The sequence below is a fragment of the Branchiostoma floridae genome, chromosome 2 (assembly GCF_000003815.2).
Source record: "Branchiostoma floridae strain S238N-H82 chromosome 2, Bfl_VNyyK, whole genome shotgun sequence".
NCBI lineage: Eukaryota > Metazoa > Chordata > Leptocardii > Amphioxiformes > Branchiostomatidae > Branchiostoma > Branchiostoma floridae.
The window spans coordinates 30,442,351-30,456,391 of NC_049980.1; the positions used below are offsets into that span (position 1 = coordinate 30,442,351).

Below are 14,041 nucleotides of genomic sequence, written 5' to 3' on the forward strand. Positions count from 1 at the left end.
GTATATACAGACAGACGACGACGATATACAGTCGCTTCTCTGCTGTTCCAGAACCGAACATAGGGGCGAACTAACGTATACTACCCGGATGGTACCTAAGCTATCGGTTGACCGTTCTTTACTTAAAATGATGACCAAAATGAAATGCATAGCATGCAGTTATTTATTCGAAAAAAAAAACATGTTAACATGTTAACGGTGGCATTTGTTATCATCGTTGCTTATCGATGTAGCGTACTTTGCACCTTTCTGTGCATCTTAACACGTCAAAGTAATCACTTAAGGTGGAATAATTGGACGGACGATTGGTATCTAAGTGCGTGTGGGTTTCTTGTTAGAGATAATACTGTCTGACAACGATGCTATTCGCTGGCGTATTTGCCCTGGGACTGTCATTCGTGTAACTAATTATGGCGGCCATGTGACCAAACGATCAACAGAAAGAAGAAAAGACGACAAGTTTTAGCTCTGTGTGTCGCTGTCATGGTACATAACGGTGCTTTGCAGCCCATTGCGTGTACAAATGCGACAGAAGAGCTCGAGTGCCGTTAGCGCTATGGAGAGACCCCCTTCCGCGTTCTTTTCAAGTTGCGGGGATCGATGGAAAGACAAATTTGACGGTCCGATTATGTGAAATGATACTTCGTGTGCTCTATTCTGAATCATCTTACTTCCCGTACAAACAAGTCAGAAAGGGGAGGAGTGAAAACCAACCGAGTCAACAAAACCTTGAAGCACGTGTCATTTTTAAGACCCTGTTCACATGAAAGTTTAGATGATCGCATCCGCTCATTTGTACCTATACAATCGAGACGTCATACTATAGACGCGTAAGTATAAGTAACCCCAAATCCTACCACTAAGGCCATTTGTTACAACCTCTATGAACATTTAAAAAAAAAAAACTAAAAAAATGGGGGCATAAATTGACAGGAGGGTCAGTCAGTCCATCCGGCTCCTCTACCCCCAACACTCCAACTTTCCCAACACCGGCCCTGGCAAACATTTTACCTATAGCCAGCGTAGTTTATACTCTAGTTGGGATAAATGTGAGTCGTCTATTGACATGACCTGACCACCCAGGCAATGGTGTTCTTTATCATGATAAGGACGGAGTCACCGGATACAAGATGTGCTTTGTCTTGTTCATTTAGTTCCAGTGACATGTTTTATCGTTTTATCGCAGTTGAGTGTTGACAGAGCGCTTAACGTCCTCCATTCATAAATCCTGAACGGGAGTTGGTCACCCTTTGTAGCCGTGTGTAAGGAGGTCAAGTGTTGTTTAAGGTGAATGAGTGCAGAGACAAGATTCTGGTGTTGGTTCAATTGAGGCCACTTTCGGCTTGTCTGTAGCAAGCTATTCTTCTCGAGCTCGTAGTCGTGGGAAACACAAAGAATAGATGAAGGAAAACATTACAATGCTTTACTACATTTTACAGAACTTTGTTCCAGCACATACACACAACAATAACAAAATTCAACCGTCCTCCTGAAGTCTTCTTCGGAATTCAAGTACCAAACAACTGGGTCATGTGACATTTCGGATACGTGACGTCAGCAATTGATCATAATCGGTCATACATTACGGAGTATCTTGTAATGTCCGCAGCGGTTTTATTAACGCGGTTTTCGAGGTCACAATACCGCAGCTAATATGCGTTTAAAAAGGACTTTGCTACTGCACTACTCTACTACTAATTCATCAAAACGCCACAAAAACCTCTTTCCCCTTTTACCGGTATACCGCAAAATTTACAATCGCAACATCGTTAATTCTAGAGAGATTTAAGACAGCCTATCGTCCGGTCATCCCCAATGTACGATGGAGCGCTGTTCTTGTAATGTTTGTTTTAAGACGGTCGGCAGTATCGGCTGGAGTAGAAAGTGTGGCGCCTATAATAGGCGTATATCTTTCGACTGCAGTAAGTTCAACAGTGCAGAGCTGGTAGGGATGGCAGAAATCTTTGTAAAATATTCTGAACATATGATTCACTCAATGTCATCATCATGAAATCCGCTTGTCACTCCGCCACTGGATCCATCTTTAATAGGGCAACAATGTTGGTCACTCAATGTCTATGTCGGGTGCCTGGTTTAAAGATTATTGAAACTAAGCGGTGTGGTTTCTCCACTATTTTGTTTTCGTTCTTGTCAATTTTTTTTTTTTTTTTTTTTTTGCAGTTTGCTTTTTGGAAGCGCAAATGATCAAAATGTACAATGAAGTGTACAGACGGGAGCAGAGTTACTTTTGACTGCTAGCCACTTTTTACGAGTCAGGGAACGGGAAGAGAGGGGGAGAAGAAGCCGGTGAGTGTGAACCGGGCGGTTGTTCTCCAGGCTGCAGTTTTCAAATTGGCCTTTAGATGTCGTTGCTTGACGGCGCGAAATGTGTGGCGCCTACGTGAGGTTATTGACCTGCTTGTAGCCAGTTCGTGTCAGCAAATGACATTTAATACTGAAAAACAAAACATTGAGACCGAAGAAGCCACATTATTGGCACATTCATTTAGTTCTTGTATTTTTTTTTTACATATTTTTACAGTATATATAAGTGGTGTGCTTATATAATTAATCTACCATGTCCCAGGAACGTAATCTACAAAGACTCGCCCGATAGACAAAATATGATTATTTCTTCTCAAAATGTGACATACAATGAAACATTTATACAGCAAGATTACATGCCGGCATGGTGAGTTTGACAGAAGTGACTACGGGCCTATCGTAACACAGCTCTGCACAGAGTTGTTTGTTGTACCTGAACAGAGCTCCAGGTCACAGGAGTACAAGCTTGGCCGTGCTTTGACAGAGTGTGGCCAGATGACTCGTAGGTGTAGTAAGTTTTCAAAACTTGTGTTAACAACAACGTTTGCAACGTGATTTGAAGAGATGTACCAATGTATCATCAGTAATCTTGATTTATACACACACTGATATGTTAATGTTCGAGATAATCTAAAGAAGGCACCTGTAGCAATGTTTTGATGTGGCGGTATCATGGCATTGAATCTTTGTCTAGTGTTGAAAAATTCATTTTTCTTATGAGGTTTGATCGAACGACATTATACAAACGCATCTCAAGCTACATATTTAACATTTACTAAGAAACGAGAAGAAGCCGAACAAATGTATTAGACTAGTTTTAGAATCCATGTTTTAGAAACCATGTGTACTGCATTACTACCTTTTGTATCTATATGCCTGTACTTAGCCCGATAGGGCATGAATGTGCAATAAAGGCTATTATTGATTATTAATAACCATTGAACATTGGCATCAGTAAATACTTTCTTGCCATCCGTACCTTGACCCTTTAATCTATTGATGTATTCATCCGTCATCCTATCCACCCTCCATCTGCATACATGTAAAAAAGACGTGTAACAACAAACTTAGTAAAAAGGTCTGGTCCCAAGGAACAGTTTTGAGAACAAACAAAGAAACGCTATACTCAGCCTGTACTAGATCAATGGTTAACGACGATAGAAGGTTGCGTACGTCAGACGACGCTTATCAAGAGGCCGGATCGTGCAGATGCAGGACATGTACAGAAGTGAGTGTACTAAGCTATCTTGAGGAAAATCTAGGTACACAACGTTTATGTCCTAGGTAAGCCATTGTAACATTTTTGTATATTTATCTTGAGATCGTTGATATTGAAGTAACCATTGGTGTTTACAGTACTGTGAAGGAAGTTTATGTACTTAGTACTAACAATTGATTCTGGGTTAATCTTATTAGATGGATCTGAAGTGTCGATAGTTAAAAAGTCCCATGGAAGAAGAGTTCAACTTTTGACTTATGTATAGCTACGTGTAAAACTGGACTTTTGCACGGAATTGGACGTAACTGGAATTGGACGATTGCGACATAGAAAGGGGTAAAATGGTAGCCATATAGGGCTTTAGTTGGTTACATACGATTTCCACGATACATGTGATAACATTACAAAAACGGCGATTCAAAATTTTAGAGTAGGTTCATGTTTTTAAAGTCTAAAATTTCAAACAATAGTAGATGCAAACTGAAAGTGAAGACGTTTACATTTACGGGAATTCAATGATTGGTACTTTACGCAAGTTTACATCCCCTTTCACTGATCTCCAAAGGCTGCGCGACCTCTGAACGTCTGCTAGACGTCACTCAAGTGTGGATAATCTTCACGAGAAGATATGGAACCTGTCCCACCGGCTATGTGTGAGAGCTGGCCGTTCCCTTGTATCCCTAACACATACATTTACTCTCAGAATTTTATCGATGACTTGGTCTTCAAGCTGACCAGTCCAACCGGTCCGGACCTTTTGGCCTAGTGGTTACAATATTGGGATAATAGGCTGGCTGGCCAGGGTTCGAATCCCACGAGCAAGTGGACTATTTCACTCGCCTCTTCTCAGCGATCAACGTCCAGTTTCGAGTGTTTTTTTCGCATGATGAAGTTCTCTGTTCCTGATGGTGGTCTGTTCCGAACTATTCCACCACTTGTGTAAACGCCTGCATCCCTGCAGACTCCATGCGGAGTGAGACCAATGCTTAAGCAAACGCCGGGATTTCTGCGAACAGCAAAGTGTGTGGGTGGCCGAAAACAGAAAATGCGTTGTAAGTCACTGGAAAGTTATAACCACAAAAACGGCTAAAATGACATCGGAAAGTTTGCTTACATGGACTATCGGCCACGGTAAAACCCTCAAGTTTTCAAAATACATTCAAAACTTCAAAGGTATCAAACATCTTATTTTCACGAATAGCTATAGAGATAGACGCAGAAAAAACACAGAAAAAGGACTAAAAAATAACCCCAAACAATTCATCTACCTTGAGGTTAGAATACGCACACAGATGTGATTTGTGTCCAACCATCTCCTGTGAAGACCGTTAACTTCCAATATATTATCCCAAAAAACTTAGTAAAATATACAACGAGGATCCTCTCAGCAAGACTCTGCACCACTTAAGAGATTCTCCTCTGTGATAAGTAAGAATTAAGACCCGGACGTCCCGGAGAGAAGGATAAATCAGCACGTGTTGGAGGACTGGTTTGATGTTCTTGGTTCCCCGGAGTGGCGTCTGTAGTGTCTATGTGACAGCAACGATTCGTCACGTGGAGATGGTGATGGTACAGAGTCTCGCGAGGGGTAGATGGAGAGGGCACTGTGGCGTGGGACATCTTCAAGTTGGACCTCGACATACTACCTATTTTAATTAGAACTGTCACACATGGCTAACAATGCTAGCCTCCTTCGCAGAGTTCGGGAGCGGTGGCGTTTCATACTTGGGGGTGCGGGAAGGTAGCGCTGATTTGGGATGTTCAACATTTGCATATTTTCCTAAGCACAGGGGACCAAAGTAAATCCTTACTGATCAGTAGTAGTTTGACGACCCTGAGAATACAGCACAGTGGACCAAAGTAAATTCCTACTTATCAGTAGTAGTTTGACGACCCTGAGAATACAGCACAGTGTTGGTGCACAATTATCCCGAGAGAAACAGTGTTGGTAGTCTTGGCATTTCATAACACACAAGAAATCATTGATTACTTCCTGTTGTTCAAAGTCAGATATTATGAAGGATTTATTTTCCTTCTAAGCACTGGAGTGATAATGTTCTATAAATATCCAGGTAATTGATGTCCAAGATTGTATTCAGCTATGAACTAGACTTGGGCAGATTTCCTGCTTCCACTTTCCTTAAGTCCGTGTTATTACAAACATAGCGGTCAATTTCCACCATACTGGGCTTTAGATGAGACTTGCACAAATTGTTGAGATTAGCTTTTGTACTGCGACCAGGTACAATGGCCAAATGAGTAGAGTCCTTGTGTTCCATTCGGTAATTCGTTTAGTTCGATTCCCAGCCAAGTCCGATGCCAAAGACGTTTTGAAAATGGTACATACTATACTACTTTCCCTCCTCAGCACAGTCAGCTTTGTGAAAAGAGTCTAACAACTGCAGTGCAACATACACCATTATAAGTGAACTACCCCTACTGTTCATGTAGTGATTGCTCAAAGTTGTGTGGCCCAAGGTCTACAGAAATAGAGATAGGCGCCACCCTGTGCGTGACAGACAACCTTGCTGGATTATCATATTCTTAATGTCTTGCCATTTTACTGAACGTTCAAGGATCAAATGTTGCGCGGGGAGTACCAAATGGACGACGAAGACGTATTCGGTCAGGGCTAAGTGAAAATATGTGGTGACCCAGATACAGAAGCGCTATATGGAACAACTCTTTACTTCAGTGATGAAAACATCCTTCACATACTGCCATCTGGCCAACAGTCGATAGGTCACGTTTGCACTTTTGCTTTTTGCTACCCAAAGGCAAAGCGCTTATAATATATCCCCTACATGTACGGGTTGATTTGCCGAGTGCAAAGCATTCTAAAAGGCAGTGGGATATACAAAGATCAAAATGTCACAATGCAGACATCACTAAAATCCCCTGGAAAGCCTAGAAGACCTTGGGTTATTGTGTGAGTGCTTAATTTGTAGCCGCGGTATCGCTATAGGTCCTGCGGGAAATTACGACAATTGGTTGGAGGATGATTGAAATAGGCAGGGGGATAAGTGGGTCGATCATGTGTGGGGAAAGCCAGCATCATTTAGGGATTGCTCACTGACCTGTCCATCCTCAGTGACTCTTTATTCCTTAATCTGTTTCCGCTCATTTTGAGGGTATAGCCAGGAGGGGTTGTTTAGGACCGGTTTGGTTGCTGGAGGGAGGTTAGTTACGACTCTTAATGAGGCCTCTTAAGTACGATTTATTATCAATTAGTAAGCGACTAGCCGGATAGGTGAGGCTTTAATAAAGGGGTCTTGTCCGAGTGAATTTTTACGACCCTTTGCCAGCCATATCACTCATGCATCCGATAATGCCGACTAGGGCGCACGTACAGAAGACATACATTTCGTACGTCACGAGCTTATGTTGTCGTCACTTGAACTGGGGGAAACGTGGCAACGAACATCAGACTATATGATTTTGGATGGACTGAGACATGGAGGCACAGGGTAGGCAGCTGAGTTACTTCTTTTTACAAGCTTACTAGTACGATGACACCACAGTCAAGCCTCACAAGTTCTATGTACGTATATCTGACCATCGATGCACCGTGAGTCAAACCTGTACAGGTGACCACCTGGCAAGTATGACTGTTTCCCAGTTAGCCTGGGTACCATCCGGGTAGTAGTTAGCCCATATGTTCGCTTCTGCTGCTCAGAGAAGCGACTGTAGATAGTGTATAATAAACGCGGAGAAGTGACTGTATGTAGTGTATAATAAATGTCATAGCGAACTACTATCTAGATGTTACCCAGATTAAGCCCCAGTGACACAAGCCTTATGAATCATGAAGCCTTATGTAGCCACCTGTTCGCCAGATTTTTTGGTCTTCTGAGTGGTCTTTCTTGGCTGGTTTGACTGTATATCATTATAACGTTATAACGTTACTTATAAACAAGCTACACGACAAAAATTGCAGGTAGGTAGACAGCTGGCTCCTTTACTAGCATACGGTGGTCTGAATTAATGGTTCCCATTTTGCTCGTAGGTGTAAGTAGAATCATCTGTTAGAGTCTTAACCTCCATGTTTTGATACTTCGTTTTCAGCGCAGAGGGTTCAAAGTGTTGGCACACGTTCAGGGTGGCGGAGTATTAACACCCAAACAACCCGCAGCAATACTAAACGTTTAGCATTTTCAGCAGTAAAGTTATATTCAAGGATGTACCGAAGTCTACACCTTACCTTACCTTAATACGTAGTCCCGATCCTACCCTGGGCTAGAAGTCGATACGCAAGACCAAAATCATTCGCTGAACAATTACCTATTTTATAAGATAGTTTCAAGATGATTTCAAAGTTTTCAACACTAGGAACCACTTGTATGAATCAGATGTTGTGGGGAGGGGGGCTACCTTGCGTGCCGTCACCCAGACAGGACCATAATTAGGGACAATAGATGCAATTTGCGGAACTGATATCAGACTAGACCGTCCGCAGATCATCAGACCTGAACTACTTTCACAGTTGGTTTACATAAGGCCACGTTGATTTGATTATATGGATGACATCCGCGCTCGCACCAATTTTCGGCCATTTCCAAAAAAAAAAAAGTTTTCGACCAACACAATTAATTGTGCAAAGCAGCTGTAAAATGAGCACAAAGATTGCGTAGATTGAAAAAAAAGTATCAGAAAACAGATAAATAATGCCATAGAATGCCAAAATGAATCTAAAGTCAAAGAATAAAATCTATTGGTGGTTGGGGGAGGTACCAGTACAGAAAATTCAGGTCCAGACGATCATTTCCAGGTCCGGACATGAACCTGGACCTGATTGTCTGTGGAAACTTGAGAACTGGCAATACTCAAAACAATGGTATTGGTCAATTTTGCTACAAAGGAATCTGTTTGGTGGATTATTGGACTCCCGCTGCATTTTAAAATCCCATCTCCATGTAATAAAGGCTAACTGTCTCTGTACCTTTGACTGTAGAAACTTGGTGCAATTGACTATAAACTCTACTTGACTTCGCTCTTGTTGTCTTCTTGGCCCCCCTGTAAGACCCCAAATGGCTGCCGACATAGTGTGTCCATTTTGTAATTGGCGAAACCTGTTGCTCTGTTTTTTTTTTCAAGTCTGTTTTTTCGGATTGGTCCAAGAAGAAAAAAATGTTTTGCACCTGTATGATGTACTGGTCCCTACACCTTACTGTTTGGTATACCATACTATGTGTGTTTAGTCCTATGTTCAACCTTCCTGGCCACTTTGATTTCATACTGAAGGCAACTTTTTTTTTTGGCCAAACTTTTTTTTTTATTCGCTCGCTCGCATCAGTTTTGGAGTTCCCGGAGGATGTCATCCATATAATCAAATCAACATGGCCTAAGTTAAAACAAGCTGAAGTAATGCTTCATCGTGATAGTAATTACTTCTTTCAACAGCTGACAGTGTCTGCTGTCGTACTTCTCACTACCGCTAGAAGTCGCATCATGCACCATTCCTGTCCAACACAGAAAATTCCAAGCATTTTGTCCGACTCAAGAAAGAGTTTTGTGATTTATCTGATTTGTTTCGAACATTCATGTATGAAGTACCTCTTCCTATCTCCATCCTTCCCTCGCTCTCCCCCATCCTCTCTCCCTGTTCCTAGAGATAGATAGATAGATAGGGAGTACTCTCCAAGCAGAGGTTAGGCGCCGGCTGTGTTTTTTTTACGTATAAGCGTTTTTATCCGGACTTCTACTTAGTTCCGTTTTTATGATGTCTCGCGGCCGTGAAACACCAACAAAAAGTGCAAAACAACGCCTGAAATGTAAAAAAAAAAAAAAAAATAACCGGACCCTAACCTATGGTGAGTAGTAGATGAAAAAGAGAGATAGTCGAATTGTGTATTTTAAGCAATGATCATAGCCGGCACCAGGCGTTGGTGTGATTCTAACACCTCCACAATGGCACTGACGTTAGGGCGCGGTCACATAGGTCGTGCGATCGTCGATCGATTGATCGCCGGACTACGGGCATTTTGGAGGACAAAAATGTACGTCTCCTGCAAAGTCCAACTGTCTTGTTACACAAAAGGCTGTTTTGGATCTAAATAGGTGGTTGGTTTTGTCACAGTCTATTTAAAAGTCCCATGACATCAAAGTCGTACGACGATTGCACGAATTATATGATTGGGCCCTTAGAGAACGTCGCGAACGTCTATAACTCAAGGTGGTTCTTAGCAAAAGTGCCAGACGTCCAGACCAGTCATGACCTAATTCCCCAAACGCTTAGTTTACTCTTTTGCTTCCAAAAGAATACATGTGTCGCCGTATCGTGTTTTCAAACAAACATCGGCCTGCAGTCAGAAAGAGGCCGCTGGAGTCGTGTTTTATTGGAGCAGTGCATTACTGGAGATCAGTAACGCGTATTGTTTTAGCCTCCGGTGGGTTTCTAATTACCGCGTACTCACAATCACTTATAGGTGGGACGAGCTGGAAGGGAATACTGGACTCAGTCCAGGACTCTAAAACCGACCCTTGTCGTCGCGAAACCAGGGGACTGTCTACTAAGTCTTCTTCTGTAGTTGAAGAAATTTCTGGACTTGTGGAGTCGGGTGTGATTTCGAGAAGATTGCTCTGGCCAGACCACATGAATACATTTGCAGTTGCCTAGGGAGTCAAGTGACTGTCCAGTTTTGACAGGTTGGGGTCCAAACCCTGGCTGGGCCATACCAAAGACCTTTACAATGGTACATACTGCTTATATGGTCTTCAGCACTGCACACTGATGAGAAATGGAGTACGGACGTTGAAAACATACCTCTACCAGTGGACTAGCCCTCTGTTGTAGTGGTATGTGTGGCCTCAGGGCTGTAGAAGCGAGAGATGGGCACCGCCCCAATAAATCGAAAGGTGTCGAGGAAGGATTTTCACTTAAACCCGCATAGATGGCAGCGGTGGTTTTAGATCAGTTAGAAGTAAAGACTATAACGTAAACGTCCCTACCTACTGACTGACCCTTCATGTTAAACTATATACTGAACACGATTGGTCCATATGCCTGACGAGGAACATCTGACTACTCCTACATATGTACATGTAGGTCAGCAGCCCGGTATGCGCGCCTTCGATTTACACCATACAGATCGCGTTTTACGTCCAATTAAAACATTGGGACGTATCCAAGACCACGTCTTCGTTAGAACAGGTATTTGGCAGGGGTTGGTGTTGACGCGACCGAGGGTCCCGGTCGGCATTGGTGGTAATGTTTACTGTGCACACCGGCGAACAAGCGACGCACAATCTAATACCGAGTCGCAGTATTTTTTCAGTAACCAGAGAAGACTAACGTCTCTTCGCAGTTAGGCAAGTTTATTGTTGTCGTAGTCGGATTCCTTCTTATTACCGAACAACGGCGTAACAATGTTTTTGTGACATCCAATGCCCCCTCCCCAGTGGTGGCATGTGTAAAACCAGCACAAATGGTCTGTCCCCATTCTGAGACCGGGAAGGCGGGGCACTAATTTGGCCAGGACTATGCAGCGGTAGTCAGGCGGAGATTCGCGTTCCCTCTCCTCTCTGGATACTCGTGAAAACTGGTTCTGTCGGCTGCTCGGACGTTTGTGTCATGTCTTTATATAGCCCAGCTTTCGCCACGAGCTTAAACTGACAAACGCGGCGCCATAAGACGTCGGATATTTGTTGTGCCGGGTGTTAGTACAAGTCAGTAGTCCTTGGACGCAGACAGCGAGCGATGGAGAAGTTTTATGTGGAAGCTCACCTTAAGGTTTGACGGAAGGTGAGTTTTAAGTTTTGCTTAAGTGGGACAGTGATGGCATGGCGTGGTGTGTATAGTGTGATGGGCACGTGTTGATCTCAGGTACGCGTGTGGCAGGCAATGGTCCGTGCAAAACTTGCAAATGCAGGAATATAATACATGTATGTAAAAAAATGCTCGCGCGAGTTGAGCTTCATAACGTTTTGCCGCTCAGGGTGTAGGTCCTAGTACTTTCTGGTGGTAGCCAGTTCTGGCGAGAGTAACATGTTCACCAGTCTGCGTAATACAAACTCTGCTGTCCAGGGCGGTAACTGGTCCCTTCTAGAAGGCCGGAGGATGTTTGGCGGGCTGCTATGAGCGAGATTTAATCAGCCCACATGTTCACTTGCCTGTCCTTCCCTCTAGCTAAAGGACACAGTATTGTATACTAAACCATGCAGGATACCGAAGACGGTTTTCATGGCTGTGATCTACGGTACGTGACAAACCTGTCATCTTCTAACGTTACAAGTGGCAGATAATGTGGGCACACATGGCCTTGTCACGAAAGGGGGATCCTCGATCGCACTTGCCATGTACCTCCGGCGCGCTGGCCTCTCTGACACGTTTTCTATCTCGATGGGAGGAAGATTTATTCCCAACCATTATGGGCGCGATCGGACGTCACAGGGCCGTGTGATGAGGAGAGATGGGTCCTACCACATGGGCGACAGGTGAAGCTCGCTTTCGCTGCGTGTTGGGAGCCTCCACCAGGCCTTCCTACGGGGGTACGGGGATCGTAGAATTCGGCAAAAAAAATCGGGAAATTGGCCAGGGGAGTCAGTCCACGCTTAGGTTCATGTTTCCCTTCATGCGCGGCCGGCCAACTCCTCTGGTAGGAAAATTCCCCAAGCAAACCATTCTCTCTATGATACTAAGCCAGCGTAGTCAGTCTGGCAGAGGCTAGTGAGCTGGGCGGGTCGTCCTGTCAGAAAGCAGACGACACTTTTCCTCTGCCAATGATTGATTCCCGCCATTTTTCATGACCAAAGTAGGTCGGTCGGCAAGTACTTAAGTAACAGAACGACATCTCTAAGTGATTTGCTCACTGGAACCAACTGTTTACTGATAGTCAGGGTTGGATCGGAGGGGTGTGGAAAGTGGTTCGTCCTGGTGGTGCCCATAGGAACGTTTATCCGTGGCTGACGTCACGTTGATGCCACACTTTGTCATCAGGTGTTCCCGGCCGAGTCGGGAGTCCCTCTCGGTGTCAGCAGTGCGAGCGGCTCCGGGGTGCACACTTCAGTCCCTGCGGGTGGATAGACGCGTTTCTACGGGCCCGATATGTAAACGACTCAAGGTCGCCTGTGGGAGAGAGGTGTTGGTTTATCTTTAAACATCTGCTGTGGCTGTGCCCGGGGCAGTGCTGGGCGTGCTTGTAGCCTGTACGGGAGACAGTGAGGGCGTCCGGTTGGACTGGAGCAGGCAAACCCTCCCCTGTGGCACCTCAGCTATTGAGAGAGATTAATCTGAAGTCGTCCGTTTGATTTTCAGGAGGCGCTGAAGGATTAACGTCCCGGCGACGACGACTGCTGTATTAAGAACCAAACGTGGGAATACGGGAGGAGTTTTTCCCGAGGAATGCGTGAGGAGTGCCGCGCGTTGCGGACGGTGTTCAGGGCGGATGGTATCGTGCCGTGTGCGAGCCGGGGATGTTACTACCATACCAGATAGCGACGTGACCCGAGACCGCTCGGAACTTTAATCCCGACCGCAAACCTCCATCACCTTTCAGTCCTCAGGATATCTACAGCGAAGACTCTACCGGAACAGCAAGAATGAGGTAAGTTCTGTTTTTTCATACTAAGAAAATGTGGCTACCTTGTTTTGATACCATCTTCGTGATGGGAGACCCTGCTATTACAGATGTATTAAGAGTGGCCCGTGGGGTGGCGGGGTGATTCATCAGTAAATAATGGGCATTAGGCAGGGTAAGCTCATTATGCCAACTTAAGGTGGGTGATTTGCGGTAGTTTAATGAACTGACAGCTCACTCGTGGGTCACACATTGGTGACACAGGCCCTGCACCAAATGACTTTTAAAACGTTTATAGAGACCCCGCCATACAGGTGAACCAGAGGGGAAGCCGAGTTTACATCAGGGCCTGGTCACACAAGTCGTAGAAGGTCGTACAATTGCCGTACGATTTATTTCGGGCTAGTGACATTCTTAGGGTAGTTGTGCGTGCGTCGTACGAAGTTCAGATGCTTTGTACATAATCGAAAGGACTGTCTACAGATTCTCTGTCAAAGATTGGTTCTGACACAGCCTGCTTGAACATTCTACATCAAAACCGTAAGACGACCTAAAATCCATGTAACCATCCCGATGATCAAAGATGATCATCAGAGTCATCAAACACTTGGTTCCTCTCCGGCACGAGGTAAACAAACGTGAAATGGTACCCGTCGGGTTGCACGGTGATTTAGCATACGGCATGCGGGCAGACATGCCGTGCCACGCCGACCGTCCCTGTCCGAGCCGCCCGCCCGCCTGCCTGCTCGGGGTGGGATATCCGTGAGAAATCATGGGGGCGGAGTTAGTACAAGGCAAGATTGTATCACTGTGTAACTAGTGGGTCTGTAAGCTTCAAACGTAGGCAATGTGACATTATCAGGTCAACTGATGATGTTGGGATAAGGCATTGTGAGCTGACCTACAGAAATGTACACCATAAACCGTATTTTAAAGGCAGTTCAATCCCTGCAACTAGGTTGAAATGTTAACCGTAAAGGGT

General features: G+C 44.5%; 2 protein-coding genes across 2 annotated transcripts in view; one reads left to right on the forward strand and one right to left on the reverse strand.

Annotated features, from left to right (window-relative positions):
* Positions 1-14,041, reverse strand: part of LOC118409729 (3-oxoacyl-[acyl-carrier-protein] reductase FabG-like) — an 876,245-nt gene that overhangs the window by 811,493 nt on the left and 50,711 nt on the right. The gene's annotated exons all lie outside the window — the stretch shown is intronic.
* LOC118409149 overlaps positions 12,232-14,041 on the forward strand; it is a 62,606-nt gene continuing 60,796 nt past the window's right edge. The window contains exon 1 of the mRNA XM_035810018.1: positions 12,232-13,086. Coding sequence (XP_035665911.1) covers positions 13,082-13,086 — 5 coding nt within the window. The 5' untranslated portion in view covers positions 12,232-13,081. The remainder of the gene's footprint in view (positions 13,087-14,041) is intronic.